Source organism: Scyliorhinus canicula, chromosome 13, assembly GCF_902713615.1.
Source record: "Scyliorhinus canicula chromosome 13, sScyCan1.1, whole genome shotgun sequence".
Taxonomy (NCBI): domain Eukaryota; kingdom Metazoa; phylum Chordata; class Chondrichthyes; order Carcharhiniformes; family Scyliorhinidae; genus Scyliorhinus; species Scyliorhinus canicula.
In genome coordinates, this window is record NC_052158.1 from 160,449,849 (window position 1) to 160,464,329 (window position 14,481).

At 52.6% G+C, this 14,481-nt stretch overlaps 1 protein-coding gene across 1 annotated transcript in view; it reads left to right on the forward strand.

The window, feature by feature from the left end:
• The first annotated feature begins 224 nt into the window (after nt 1-224).
• Nucleotides 225-14,481, forward strand: part of p3h2 (prolyl 3-hydroxylase 2) — a 226,237-nt gene continuing 211,980 nt past the window's right edge. Inside the window, exon 1 of the mRNA XM_038816136.1 lies at nt 225-725. Coding sequence (XP_038672064.1) covers nt 318-725 — 408 coding nt within the window. The 5' untranslated portion in view covers nt 225-317. The remainder of the gene's footprint in view (nt 726-14,481) is intronic.

The window sequence follows — 14,481 nt, forward strand, 5'->3', positions numbered from 1 at the left end:
TCCCACTGCCAAATGGGGGTTATTGCCCTCTCTCTCTCTCTCTGTCACACTTTCTCTCTCTCTGTCACACTTTCTCTCTCTCTGTCACACTTTCTCGCTCTCTTTTGGAAAGCAGTTGCGACAATGACATCCCCAGCTGGGAGGGACCACAGTGCAAGGATTCCTCCTGCCAGGCAGCACCATCTGGAAATGATTAATTGGCCTGACTTGCATCCATTTCTCGGAGTTGCTTTGGTTTGGGCTGAGCGGTGTATTTAACAAACTGCACAGAACCAGAAGCACTTTGTGGAGAGGGAGTGAGTGGGGGGGTTGAAGCAATGATTGGGATATTGCTGCTCACCCTGGCTGTCTGTCTGTGTCGCTCTCTGGAGAATGGGGCTGTGTTAAAACCCTATGACCTGCTGTATGAGGAAGGGATCCAGGCGTATTACAGTAATGACTGGCACAGTGTCATTTACTACATGGAAGGGGCAATTCACAGCTACACACAGCAGAGAAAGTTTAAAATCCAGTGCCGGCTGCAGTGTGCAGAGCAACATGAGATGCAGGAAGCTGCCCAGCCCAATCTCAGCTCCTTTTCAGTCATTCTCAGACGGGCCCATTGTATCCAACAGTGTGAGTCCCAGAGAATGGGTCCAGCTTCCATCTACAGGGTCAGTGAGGAGGTGCTGCAGGAATTCCACAGGAGGACCGTCTACAACTACCTCCAACTGGCCTATTACAAGGTACTGTCCTGGGGGTGGGGGCTGTGTTGATGGAGGGAGGGAGGGAGGGTTGGGGGCTGTGTTGATGGAGGGAGGGAGGGAGGGTTGGGGGCTGTGTTGATGGAGGGAGGGAGGGAGGGTTGGGGGCTGTGTTGATGGAGGGAGGGAGGGAGGGTTGGGGGCTGTGTTGATGGAGGGAGGGAGGGTTGGGGGCTGTGTTGATGGAGGGAGGGAGGGTTGGGGGCTGTGTTGATGGAGGGAGGGAGGATTGGGGGCTGTGTTGATGGAGGGAGGGAGGGTTGGGGGCTGTGTTGATGGAGGGAGGGAGGGTTGGGGGCTGTGTTGATGGAGGGAGGGAGGGATGGGGGCTGTGTTGATGGAGGGAGGGTTGGGGGCTGTGTTGATGGAGGGAGGGTTGGGGGCTGTGTTGATGGAGGGAGGGAGGGTTGGGGGCTGTGTTGATGGAGGGAGGGAGGGTTGGGGGCTGTGTTGATGGAGGGAGGGAGGGTTGGGGGCTGTGTTGATGGAGGGAGGGAGGGTTGGGGGCTGTGTTGATGGAGGGAGGGAGGGTTGGGGGCTGTGTTGATGGAGGGAGGGAGGGATGGGGGCTGTGTTGATGGAGGGAGGGTTGGGGGCTGTGTTGATGGAGGGAGGGAGGGTTGGGGGCTGTGTTGATGGAGGGAGGGAGGGTTGGGGGCTGTGTTGATGGAGGGAGGGAGGGTTGGGGGCTGTGTTGATGGAGGGAGGGAGGGTTGGGGGCTGTGTTGATGGAGGGAGGGAGGGTTGGGGGCTGTGTTGATGGAGGGAGGGAGGGATGGGGGCTGTGTTGATGGAGGGAGGGAGGGTTGGGGGCTGTGTTGATGGAGGGAGGGTTGGGGGCTGTGTTGATGGAGGGAGGGTTGGGGCTGTGTTCATGGAGGGAGGGAGGGTTGGGGGCTGTGTTGATGGAGGGTTGGGGGCTGTGTTGATGGATGGAGGGAGGGTTGGGGGCTGTGTTCATGGAGGGAGGGAGGGTTGGGGGCTGTGTTGATGGAGGGTTGGGGGCTGTGTTGATGGAGGGTTGGGGGCTGTGTTGATGGAGGGTTGGGGGCTGTGTTGATGGAGGGTTGGGGGCTGTGTTGATGGAGGTTTGGGGGCTGTGTTGATGGAGGGAGGGAGGGTTGGGGGCTGTGTTGATGGAGGGAGGGAGGGTTGGGGGCTGTGTTGATGGATGGAGGGAGGGTTGGGGGCTGTGTTGATGGATGGAGGGAGGGTTGGGGGCTGTATTGATGGATGGAGGGAGGGAGGGTTGGGGGCTGTGTTGATGGAGGGAGGGAGGGTTGGGGGCTGTGTTGATGGATGGAGGGAGAGTTGGGGGCTGTGTTGATGGAGGGAGGGTTGGGGGCTGTGTTGATGGAGGGAGGGAGGGTTGGGGGCTGTGTTGATGGAGGGAGGGAGGGTTGGGGGCTGTGTTGATGGAGGGAGGGTTGGGGGCTGTGTTGATGGAGGGAGGGTTGGGGGCTGTGTTGATGGAGGGAGGGAGGGTTGGGGGCTGTGTTGATGGAGGGAGGGAGGGTTGGGGGCTGTGTTGATGGGGGGAGGGAGGGTTGGGGGCTGTGTTGATGGAGGGAGGGAGGGATGGGGGCTGTGTTGATGGAGGGAGGGAGGGTTGGGGGCTGTGTTGATGGAGGGAGGGAGGGTTGGGGGCTGTGTTCATGGAGGGAGGGAGGGTTGGGGGCTGTGTTCATGGAGGGAGGGAGGGTTGGGGGCTGTGTTGATGGAGGGTTGGGGGCTGTGTTGATGGATGGAGGGAGGGTTGGGGGCTGTGTTCATGGAGGGAGGGAGGGTTGGGGGCTGTGTTGATGGAGGGTTGGGGGCTGTGTTGATGGAGGGTTGGGGGCTGTGTTGATGGAGGGTTGGGGGCTGTGTTGATGGAGGGTTGGGGGCTGTGTTGATGGAGGGTTGGGGGCTGTGTTGATGGAGGGTTGGGGGCTGTGTTGATGGAGGGAGGGAGGGTTGGGGGCTGTGTTGATGGAGGGAGGGAGGGTTGGGGGCTGTGTTGATGGATGGAGGGAGGGTTGGGGGCTGTATTGATGGATGGAGGGAGGGAGGGTTGGGGGCTGTGTTGATGGAGGGAGGGAGGGTTGGGGGCTGTGTTGATGGAGGGAGGGAGGGTTGGGGGCTGTGTTGATGGAGGGAGGGAGGGTTGGGGGCTGTGTTGATGGAGGGAGGGTTGGGGGCTGTGTTGATGGAGGGAGGGAGGGTTGGGGGCTGTGTTGATGGAGGGAGGGAGGGTTGGGGCTGTGTTGATGCAGGGAGGGAGGGTTGGGGGCTGTGTTGATGGAGGGAGGGAGGGTTGGGGGCTGTGTTGATGGCGGGAGGGAGGGTTGGGGGCTGTGTTGATGGCGGGAGGGAGGGTTGGGGGCTGTGTTGATGGCGGGAGGGAGGGTTGGGGGCTGTGTTTATGGATGGAGGGAGGGAGGGTTGGGGGCTGTGTTGATGGATGGAGGGAGGGTTGGGGGCTGTGTTGATGGATGGAGGGAGGGAGGGAGGGAGGGTTGGAGGCTGTGTTGATGGATGGAGGGAGGGTTGGGGGCTGTGTTGATGGATGGAGGGAGGGAGGGAGGGAGGGTTGGAGGCTGTGTTGATGGATGGAGGGAGGGAGGGTTGGGGGCTGTGTTGATGGATGGAGGGAGGGAGGGTTGGGGGCTATGTTGATGGATGGAGGGAGGGAGGGTTGGGGGCTGTGTTGATGGATGGAGGGAGGGAGGGTTGGGGGCTGTGTTGATGGCGGGAGGGAGGGTTGGGGGTTGGGGGCTGGGGGCTGTGTTGATGGAGGGAGGGAGGGTTGGGGGTTGTGTTGATGGCGGGAGGGAGGGTTGGGGTCTGGGGGCTGTGTTGATTTGGGGGTTGGGGGCTGTGTTGATGGGGGGGGTGGGGGCTGTGTTGATGGGGGGGGGTTTGGGGGCTGTGTTGATGCGGGTGTTGGGGGCTGTGTTGATGGGGGGGATTGGGGGCTGTGTTGATGGGGGGTTGGGGGCTGTGTTGATGGAGGAGGGTTGGGGGCTGTGTTGATGGAGGAGGGTTGGGGGTTGGGGCTGTGTTGATGGGGGGGGATTGGGGGCTGTGTTGATGGGGGGGGGATTAGGGGCTGTGTTGATGGGGGGGGGGATTAGGGGCTGTGTTGATGGGGGGGGGAGGATTGGGGGCTGTGTTGATGGAGGGGCTGGGGTCTGTTGATTTGGTGAGGAAGCTGTGTTGATATGGGGATTGAGGGCTGGGTTGATGGTGGGGGGCAGGGGCCTGGGATGATGGGTATTGGGGGCTGTGTTGATGGTTGGGGGGAGGGGGCTGGGTTGATGGGTATTGGGGGCTGTGTTGATGGTTGGGGGGAGGGGGCTGGTTTGATAGTGGGGGCGCTGTGCGTTTGGGGATGCGATGATGGGGGCTGGTACTGGATGTCAGAAAAGATGGGGAGCGAAAACCTCCTTCTGGGATCAGTCTCCCAGAATTATAAGTTTGTGGAATGGATGATGTTCTGTGTCCTGTAGTTGAGTTTGGCTTGTTTTCTATTTGTCTATTTCTAAGCTTCCTGCATGTATTTAAAGTGTTTATTATTTATGAGTTTCCACTTTTAGCCTGTGTGTAATTATAGGATAGCAGGAATCCGAGGTTAGAGTCTGGGATATTGCACAGTCTGTCTGGACAAAGGGTCACTGTAGACCATTTCCCAGGTGAATCAAGTGGTCTGCCCTCGGGATCACTGATCACCCAGGACTGAGGGAGGAGGCATTTTGACCCAGATGACGTGGGCTCGGGGCTGGGGAGACAAATCCATGAGCTCTGGCACTTCTCCTGATTCTGGCCCCATATCTCTCATTGTTGGCACCGAGTTATTGACTGATTCAATATACATTATCTATCTTTAATATGAAGAGCAGCAATGATGTAATGCAGTGTTAGCTTGTATGGATTCAATCCCACCCTGGCTATTAAACAAACCAGAGAGTTGGTGAGTTTGATAGGAAGCTATCCTGTTTATTTGTAACCCAGTGCTAATAATAACACTGATTTTGATTCCTGTCTTTATTAATCTTGCACCATATGCATTGGGCATTTTGAAAAACTTGAGGATAGACAAGTCCCCCGGGCCTGACGGGATATATCCAGGATATAAAGAGGGGCTGTTTAGCACAGGGCTAAACAGGCGCCAGAATGTGGCGACTAGGGGCTTTTCACAGTAACTTCATTTGAAGCCTACTTGTGACAATAAGCGATTTTCATTTTCATATCCAAGGATTCTATGGGAAGCAAGAAATGAAATTGCAGAGCCGTTGGCAATGATCTTTTCGTCCTGACTGTCAACAGGGGTGGTACCAGGGGATTGGAGAGTGGCGAATGTCATGCCCCTGTTCAAAAAAGGGAATAGGGATAACCCTGGGTATTACAGGCCAGTTATTCTTACTTCGGTGGTAGGCAAAGTAATGGAAAGGGTACTGAGGGATAGGATTTCTGAGCATCTGGAAAGACGCTGCTTGATTAGGGATAGTCAGCACGGATTTGTGAGGGGTAGGTCTTGCCTTGCAAGTCTTATTGAATTCTTTGAGGAGGTGACCAAGCATGTGGACGAAGGTAAAGCAGTGGATGTAGTGTACATGGATTTTAGTAAGGCATTTGATAAGGTTCCCCATGGTAGGCTTATGCAGAAAGTAAGGAGGTATGGGATAGTGGGAAATTTAGCCAGTTGGATAACGAACTGGCTAACCAATAGAAGTCAGAGAGTGGTGGTGGATGGCAAATATTCAGCCTGGAGCCCAGTTACCAGTGGCAGGGATCAGTTCTGGGTCCTCTGCTGTTTGTGATTTTCATTAATGACTTGGATGAGGGCGTTGAAGGGTGGGTCAGTAAATTTGCAGACGATACGAAGATTGGTGGAGTTGTGGATAGTGAGGAGGGCTGTTGTCGGCTGCAAAGAGACATAGATAGGATGCAGAGCTGGGCTGAGAAGTGGCAGATGGAGTTTAACCCTGACAAGTGTGAGGTTGTCCATTTTGGAAGGACAAATCTGAATGCAGAATACAGGGTTAATGGTAGGGTTCTTGGCAATGTAGAGGAGCAGAGAGATCTTGGGGTCTATGTTCATAGATCTTTGAAAGTTGCCACTCGAGTGGATAGAGCTGTGAAGAAGGCCTATGGTGTGCTAGCGTTCATTAGCAGAGGGATTGCATTTAAGAGCAGTGAGGTGATGATGCAGCTGTACAAAACCTTGGTCAGGCCACATTTGGAGTACTGTGTGCAGTTCTGGTCACCTCATTTTAGGAAGGATGTGGAAGCTTTGGAAAAGGTGCAAAGGAGATTTACCAGGGCGTTGCCTGGAATGGAGAGTCGGTCAGACGAGGAAAGGTTGAGGGTGCTAGGCCTTTTCTCATTAGAACGGAGAAGGATGAGGGGAGGCTTGATAGAGGTTTATAAGATGATCAGGGGAATAGAGTAGACAGTCAGAGACTTTTTCCCCGGGTGGAACACACCATTACAAGGGGACATAAATTAAGGTAAATGGTGGAAGATATAGAGGGGATGTCAGAGGTAGGTTCTTTACCCAGAGAGTAGTGGAGGCATCGAATGCACTGCCTGTGGAAGTAGTTGAGTCGGAAACATTAGGGACCTTCAAGCGGCTATTGGATAGGTACATGGATTAAGGTAGAATAATGGAGTGTAGATTAATTTGTTCTTGAGGACAGCACGGTAGCATTGTGGATAGCACAATTACTTCACAGCTCCAGGGTCCCAGGTTCGATTCCAGCTTGGATCACTGTCTGTGCGGAGTCTGCACATCCTCCCCGTGTGTGCGTGGGTTTCCTCCCACAGTCCAAAGATGTGCAGGTTGGGTGGATTGGCCATAAATTGCCCTTGGTGTCCAAAATTGCCATTCGTGTTGGGTGGGGTTACTGGGTTATGGGGATAGGGTGGAGGTGTTGACCTTGGGTAGGGTGTCTCTTTTCAAGAGCTGGTGCAGACTCGATGGGCCGAATGGCCTCCTTCTGCACTGTAAATTCTATGATAATCTAAGGTTCGGCACAACATGGTGGGCCGAAGGGCCTGCTCTGTATTTTTCTATGTTCTATGTGGACGCGGTGATAAAAAACTCAATTTGGGGGCAAGATTGAAAACTTGCAATCCAGTTTACAAGTCCAGCTTGTGGATTTAGTTCCATATTCTGATGAGGTGCTGTGTGTGTGTGGGAGGGACTGCCCATCTCCATGCTGCCGTTTGCGCTGTTCATTGTTGGAGGAAATTTTTGGGACTGTCCCATTCACCTGCTGCTGCTTTCCTCCCCCACAGCACTCCCCTCACTAATTCCATTTCACTATCAGCTCAGGCCCAGTTCCTCAGGAGTGGCTCGTGCTGCAGACGCAGATGATAACTGGGCCAGGACTGCCCCCCCCCCCCCCCCCCCCCCCCCCCCCCCCCCCGGGGCTGGGCAGTTCCTCAGGGGCCTGGTCCCCCCCCCAGGCTAGATGGGTACCCCAGGGCCGAGCCGCCCCTCCGAGCTGGACAGCCCCCCCCAGCCCCCCGGGGGCCTAGGCCCTGGTCCGGGTGGCCCCTCCCCCTGGATCTGCCTAAGGCAGGGCGACGGCACCCTTTGGGCCTGGACTCGCACTGTGTGTTGCCCCCCCCCCCTCCCAGATCCTGGGCCAGGCCCCCCCCCCACCCCGCACCCCTGCCCAGGCAGGGTGGTGGTCCGGGCCTTGTCCCAGGCAGGTTGCCGACTTCTTTACTGACAGAATCTCCCTTCTGCCCTTTTACTTTCTGTTTCTGCTCCTTGGCCTTACAGAAGATGTTCTTGCGAATCATTTCAGTGTAACTGAAAGAATCCTGCATGCTTGCCAGCAAGAATGCCTAGAGATTAGCACTGCTGCCTCACAGCTCCGGGGTCCCAGGTTCGATTCCCGGCTTGGGTCACTATCTGTGTGGAGTCTGCACGTTCTCCCCGTGTGTGCGTGTGTTTCCTCCGGGTGCTCCAGTTTCCTCCCACAGTCCAAAGATGTGCAGGTTAGGTGGATTGGCCATGCTAAATTGCCCCTTTGTTTCCAGGGATGTGCAGTTTAGGTGGGGTTATGGGGATAGTTCAGGGGAGTGGTCCTGGGGAGAATGCTCTCTTGAGGGTTGGTGCAGACACGATGGACCGAATGGCCTCCTTCTGCACTGCATGGATTCTATGAATGAGTACTCCTGCTCCTCCAATCACAAGTTACCCTCTCCCACCCTTGCTGCTCCTCCAATCATAGACTCTGTCTCTGGAGGAGTGACGAGCAGGAGAGAGGGAAGTTGCGATTGTGGGGGGAGTTGGAGCAATGTTAACTTGAGCAATGATTGGACAGTCTTTTATTGAGTTTCCCCAGCAGATTGCATTCAAGGGAAGTTTTGCAACTTCAAGGGAAGATGGCATGAGTGCTTCAAAGTAAAGCCCTCAGCAGCGCACTCGCATCTCCAGATCTGTACATACCTTATAACCTGTTCATTTCCTCTTCATACATAAAATGAGATAGATTGCTAGACAACCTTTATAAACCAATCGACATGGAGAGGAACATACAGAGCCACTGGAAATCCATCATCGCAGCAAATCAGCAGAAATGAAAGGAAGAACTTGTAATTATGAAGTGTGGGGGAGACCGTACCAGTGATTGGACAGCAGCTCAGCCGGTCCTCAAATCGCTCGCCTATCAATTCCCATCCACGGCCACTGACCGTTTAGCTGACAGTTAAAGGCCTTTCTTTAAAAATAAGCCTGCAGTTGCTGAGAGCAGGTCCTTTGGGCAGCTATTGGTTGACTAGCCTTGCTGTCAATGTCACTGCAATGACTACACTTCAAGAGTTGCCAAGTGCTGTGGATGTGAAGATAACTTCAATGAAGAAGATCCTTCGAGCCTGGAAAAGTCATTCTCCTGCCTGAGTGCATGATATTATTCAATATCATTACTTCTGCGCTGTATGTTCTATGTTCATACAAGGGGTGTAATTGGATTCTAGTTTGTCAGTGACTTGAGTGAGGTGCACAAAATGATGTGAGGAAGACATTGAGTGAAAAGGATGAAACTGTTACACTTGGTGGAGAATTCTCTTTTTAAACAATTTTTCCAATTAAGGGGCAACTTAGCGTGGCCAATCCACCTACCCTGCTCTTCTTTTGGGTTGTGGGGGGTGAGACCCACACAGACTCGGGAAGAATGTGCAAACTCCACACGGACAGTGACCCAGAGCCGGGATTCGAACCTGGGTCCTCGACGCCATGAGGCAGCAATGCTAACCACTGCGCCACTGTGACACCCCATTGCCGGAGAATTCTAGAACCAGTGACAGAGATTCAAAATAAGTAGCAGAGAGTGTAGAGGGGACATGAGGAAGATCTTTCTTCCTCGGAGGGTAGTGGCAGTCTGGAATTCTCTGCTGCAGAGGGTTCTTGTCCTTCTAGATGGTGGGTTTGGAAGGTGCTGCCTAAGGATCCTTGGTGAGTTACTGCAGTGCACCTTGTAGACGGTACACACGGCTGCCACTGTTTGTGGGTGGTGGAGGGAGTGAATGTTTGTGGATGGGGTTCCAATCAAACTGGGCTGTTTTGTCCTGGGTGCTATTGAACTTCTTTTATAATCCGACACTGTAGAGTTTTGACCGACTGCCCAGGAAATAGCCTCTGAAATACTAAACATCAAACATATTCTTGAAGTGCTGTGATGTGGAGGAGTTAGTGGAATACAGGATAGTGAAGTGTCTGTGGGGAGATGTGTCGTGTTAATGTCACTGGATTAGTAATCCAGAGGCCCGGACTACAGCCCTGGGACACGGGCTGACAACTGGGATACAAAGCTGGTCTCTGTAATAGTGACCATGAAACTATCCATTGTCACAAGAACACATCTGGTTCACAAAATGTCCTTCAGAGATGGAAATCCTTAAATTCTGGAAAAGTCCCAGAAGATTGGAAAACTGCAAATGTTAAGTACCTATCGGTCATTGGGAAAATGTTAATAATCTTTTTGGTTACTCAAGGTAATTTAGCATTGGCCAATCACCTGACCCGACACCTTTGAACTTCTGACAAAAAAGAGGCAGAAATACCCCGACTGAGGTGAAACCTTCTTTAAGGCCAAAGCCCCTCCTGAGCTCAATGACCCACTTTGGCTTCCAATGTCTTAATTATAAAGGACATAGCTGCTAGACTCTGGGACTGCAACAGGTGGTGAGGGAACCAACTAGAGGGAAAAACACACTTCGCCTTGTCCTCACTAACCTGCCCGCTGCAGGTGCATCTGTCCAAGACGGTATCGGTAGGAGTGACCACCGCACAGCCACTGTCTTCACATTGAGGATACTGTCTATCGTGTTGTGGTGTTACCATCATGCCACTGGAACAGAGTCAAACAGATCTAGCAGGTGCTGTGGGCCATCAGCAGCAGCAGAATGGCACTAAACCACAATCTGTAACCTCCTGGCCTGGCATATCCCCCACTCTACCATTACCCCCCAGCCAGGGGATCAACCCTGGTTCAATGAAGAGAGCAGGAGAACATGTCCGGAGCAACATCAGGCAGACCGAAAAATGAGGTGTCAACCTGGTGCAGCAACAACAAAGGACTATTTGCGTGCCCAACAGCATAAACAGCAAGTAATAGACAGAGCGAAGTGCGGCATGGTGGCACAATGGTTGGCACTGCTGCCTCAAAGCGCCAGGGACCCGGCCTTGGGTCACTGTCTGTGAGGAGTCTGCACGTTCTCCCCGTGGGTTTCTTCCGGGTTCTCCGGTTTCCACCCACAGTCCAAAGATGTGCAGGTTAGGTGGATTGGCCATGCTAAATTGCCCCTTTATATGCAGGTTAGCTTACCGGGTCAGGGATAGGACAGGATGAACGGGGCAGTGCACATGGGTTGGTGCAGACTCGATGGGCCAAATGGCCTCCTTCTGCACTGTAGTGATTCTACCTCACAACCAACAGATCAGCTCTAATCCTGCCACGTCCAGCCGTGAATGGTGGTGGACAATGAAACAACTCGCTGAAGGAGTAGGTTCCACAAATATCCCCATGGTAACCAATGAGGAGTCCCGAAAAAGGGAAGTTTAGGAAGTTTGGTTTCTTACTCGACACCGTGATGAAGAGAAGACTCGTCCCAGCCGGCAACATCAGAAGACACTAGCTCCCTTTGGGGCCAACTTTTAACTCAGGAAATTATTGAGTCCCACTGTTGGATCATTGCCCCTTCAGCGGGTTAACACGTAATCTGCGAGATCCACGGAGTTCGATCGGGTTATCCCCGGGAGTCTTGCAGCAATCCCCACCCTCCAATGGGGGGGGGGAACCCAGTATATCTGTACAAAAGACAAGGCGGCAATCTTTAGCCAGAAATGCTGAGTGGATGATCCATCTCGGTCTCCTCTGGAGGTTCCCAGCATCACAGATGTCAGTCTTCAGCCAAAACAATTCACTCCAGGTGATATCAAGGAAGGCTGAAGGCACTGGATACTGCAAAGGCTATGGGCTCTGACAATATCCTGGCAATAGTACTGAAGACATGTGTTCCCGAACTTGCCGCACCCCTAGCAAAGCTGTTCCAGTACAGCTACGACATTGGCAACTACCCGGCAATGTGGAAAATTGGTCAGGTGTGCGCTGTACACAAGAAACAGGACAAATCCAACCCAGTCAATTACCGCCCAGCCAATTACTGCCCTATCAGTCTACTCTCCATCATCAGCAGAGTGAAGGAAGGAATCATCAACAGTGCTATCAAGCGGCACTTGCTCAGCAATAACCTGCTCACGGACACTCAGTTTGGGTTCCGCCAGAGTCACTCAGCTCCTGACCTCATTACAGCCTTGGTTCAAGCATCCAGATATCAGGGCCGGGATTCTCCCTTCTGGGGACTAAGTCAACCACTCCAGCATCAATAGCCCCCGAAAGTAAGGAATTCCCTGAACTTTCGGGGGCTAGGTGGACGGCGGAGGGGTTGGAGCCTCTCCAGCTGACACCAACGGGACGGCACGAGTTTGGGAATATGCGGGACGGCCGGCGTGATCTCGTGCATGCTCAGACTGGCCAGTGCATTTCTGCGCATGCGCGGGGCTTCACTTCTCTGTGCCGACCCCGGGCAATATGGCGGAGCCCTACAGGGGCCTGATGCGGAGGAAAGAAGACCCCCCCCCCCCCCCACGGAACAAGCCCGCTCGCAGATCAGTGGGCCCGGATTGCTGGCCAGGCCACCGTGAGACCCCCCCCCCCTCCTCCCTGGTGTCGGAGCCCCCCCAGGACCGCCCCTACATACTCACCTGCCAGGTATTGTCCAGGTCTTGCTGCATTTGGATATGGACTGCTTCATCCCTACCCTATCTCTTACTTCAATCAGCTTTGTCAGTGTGAGACCAAGATGGTGGTATGGTAGCATTGTCACTAGGCAGTAATCTAGAGACACCAGGTAATACCCTGGGAAGGTTGGTTCAAATCCCACCATGGCAGATGGTGAAATTTGAATTCAATGAATAATCTGGAAGTCTGATGATGATGATCATTAAACCATTTGCCGTAAAAACCCATCTGGTTCATTGATAAGATCAAGCCCAAGATGAGAGGTAAAGCTTTTTCTTGTCAGCTTGGATCTTGTTTCTCTCTCTTGTGGGGACCATGAATTGGATTCAATTTGAATTTAAATTGGAGCGAGCAAGAGATGTGTTATGGGCTCACCCTCTCCATTCAGAGCACTGGTTTTGTAACTTTAAGAACGTCCTTTAGGGAAGGAAATCTGCTATCCTTACCTGGTCTGGCCTACCTATGGCTCAAGATCTATAGCAATGTGGTTGACTCAATGGCCGAGCAAGCCAGTCCATTCCAAGGCAATTAGGAATGGGCAGTAAATGCTGGCTCACCTGTGACACCCACACCCCAGAGTGGATTTTAAAAAATCTGACCTTCCTTTAGTAATAATGTGGAGATGCCGGCGTTGGACTGGGGTGGACACAGTAAGAAGTTTTACAACATCAGGTTAAAGTCCAACAGGTTTGTTTGGAATCACTAGCTTTCGGAGCGAAGCTTCTTCACGTACTTCATTCACCTGATGAAGCAGCCACACTCCGAAAGCTAGTGATTCCAATTTAACCTGGTGTTGTAAGACTTCTTACTGTTCCTTTATTAATGCACGCTGGTCCAAGTTATAAACTTTCTCCTCTATTTTAATTTGTTTCTAAAAATGTCCCCAACACTGATTAAACTGATTGGCCTGTGATTGTCAGCTTGGATTGGATTGGATTTGTTTTATTGTCACGAGGTACAGTGGAAAGTATTGTTCTGCGTACCTCCAGGCAGATCATTCCATACATGAAAAACATAGGACTACATAAATACACAATGTAAATACATAGACACAGGCATTGGGTGAAGCATACGGAGTGTAGCACTACAGTAGTCCCAAGTTATACCGCGCTCCGCAATACCGCGGTTCGCGATATACGGCGGGGGGGCTTATGGACCCCAACTTACTCGGCCGCTGAAGTTCGCCACCTCTGCCGGAACAATTCACCAGCTTGACCCGGGACGGGCGGTGGGGCAGTGCAAGGGGAGGAGGAGGGAATGGGAAACGCAGCCCCTGGATCGTCCCGCACATGGATCGTCCCGCGCAGCGATCTAGCTCCTCAAGACCAGAATCCTTAGCACCGTCAGCAACGCAGAGGAATAGGCTGCCGATATGTGTGGATGTAGCCTGGGGTGGGAGGGTGGTGTCACAGAGCCAAGGTGGAGCCCTTGCACCCCGGGAGCGTGGGCGTGAAGCCCAAGTTGCCTTGGCCAAACAGGCGTGAGCACTCTTGCTGCCTGTATTGTACAACATAAGGTGATAAAATATTTAAACACTTTGTATATTTTATAATCTCTTTCCCTGCAGTTCCTATTTTTATTCATCTAATTTTACTGCACTTTTAAACTATGTCTATACTGTATTTTAAATTTCTTTTGGACGTTAAAGTAGACTTTGTAAAACCTTTTCCCAACTTACCTTTAATTCTTGGCTCCCACCGTCAATTTGGAAAACGGGAGCAACTTGCAATAAAGTGGAGGGAGTTTGACCAAAAAGCAGAAGCAAAAGCATTTTTCTTGTCACCTGGAAACTATAACAAATGCTGTTCACACCAACACCATGTTAATGTGTACAGCCTGGTGCTGTCAGCTTCCCTCTCCGGATCAAAGTGAGCCGGCCGCTGAAATTGACACTATCGGCTGATTGGATATTTCACATCGTGGATATCTGCGGCTCGGATGTAACGCGGGTGGCTGTCTTGGACCCCAACACCCGCGTTATAACGGGGGACTACTGTACTCAGTAGAGAAGATGTGTGAAGAGATCAGGTCTGTCCATAAGAGGGTCATTCAGGAATCTGGTAACAGTGGGGAAGAAGCTGATTCTGAGTCTGTTTGTGCGTGTTCTCAGACATTTGTATCTCCTGCCCGATGGAAGAAGTTGGAAGAGTGAATAAGCTGGGTGGGAGGGGTCTTTGATTATGCTGCCCGCTTTCCCCAGGCAGCGGGAGGTGTAGATGGAGTCAATGGATGGGAGGCAGGTTTGTGTGATGGACTGGGCGGTGTTCACGACTCTCTGAAGTTCCTTGCGGTCCTGGGCCGAGCAGTTGCCATACCAGGCTGTGATGCAGCCAGATAGGATACTTTCTATGGTGCATCTGTAAAAGTTGGTAAGAGTTAATGTGGACATGCCGAATTTCCTTAGTTTCCTAAGAAAGTATACATGCTGTTGTGCTTTC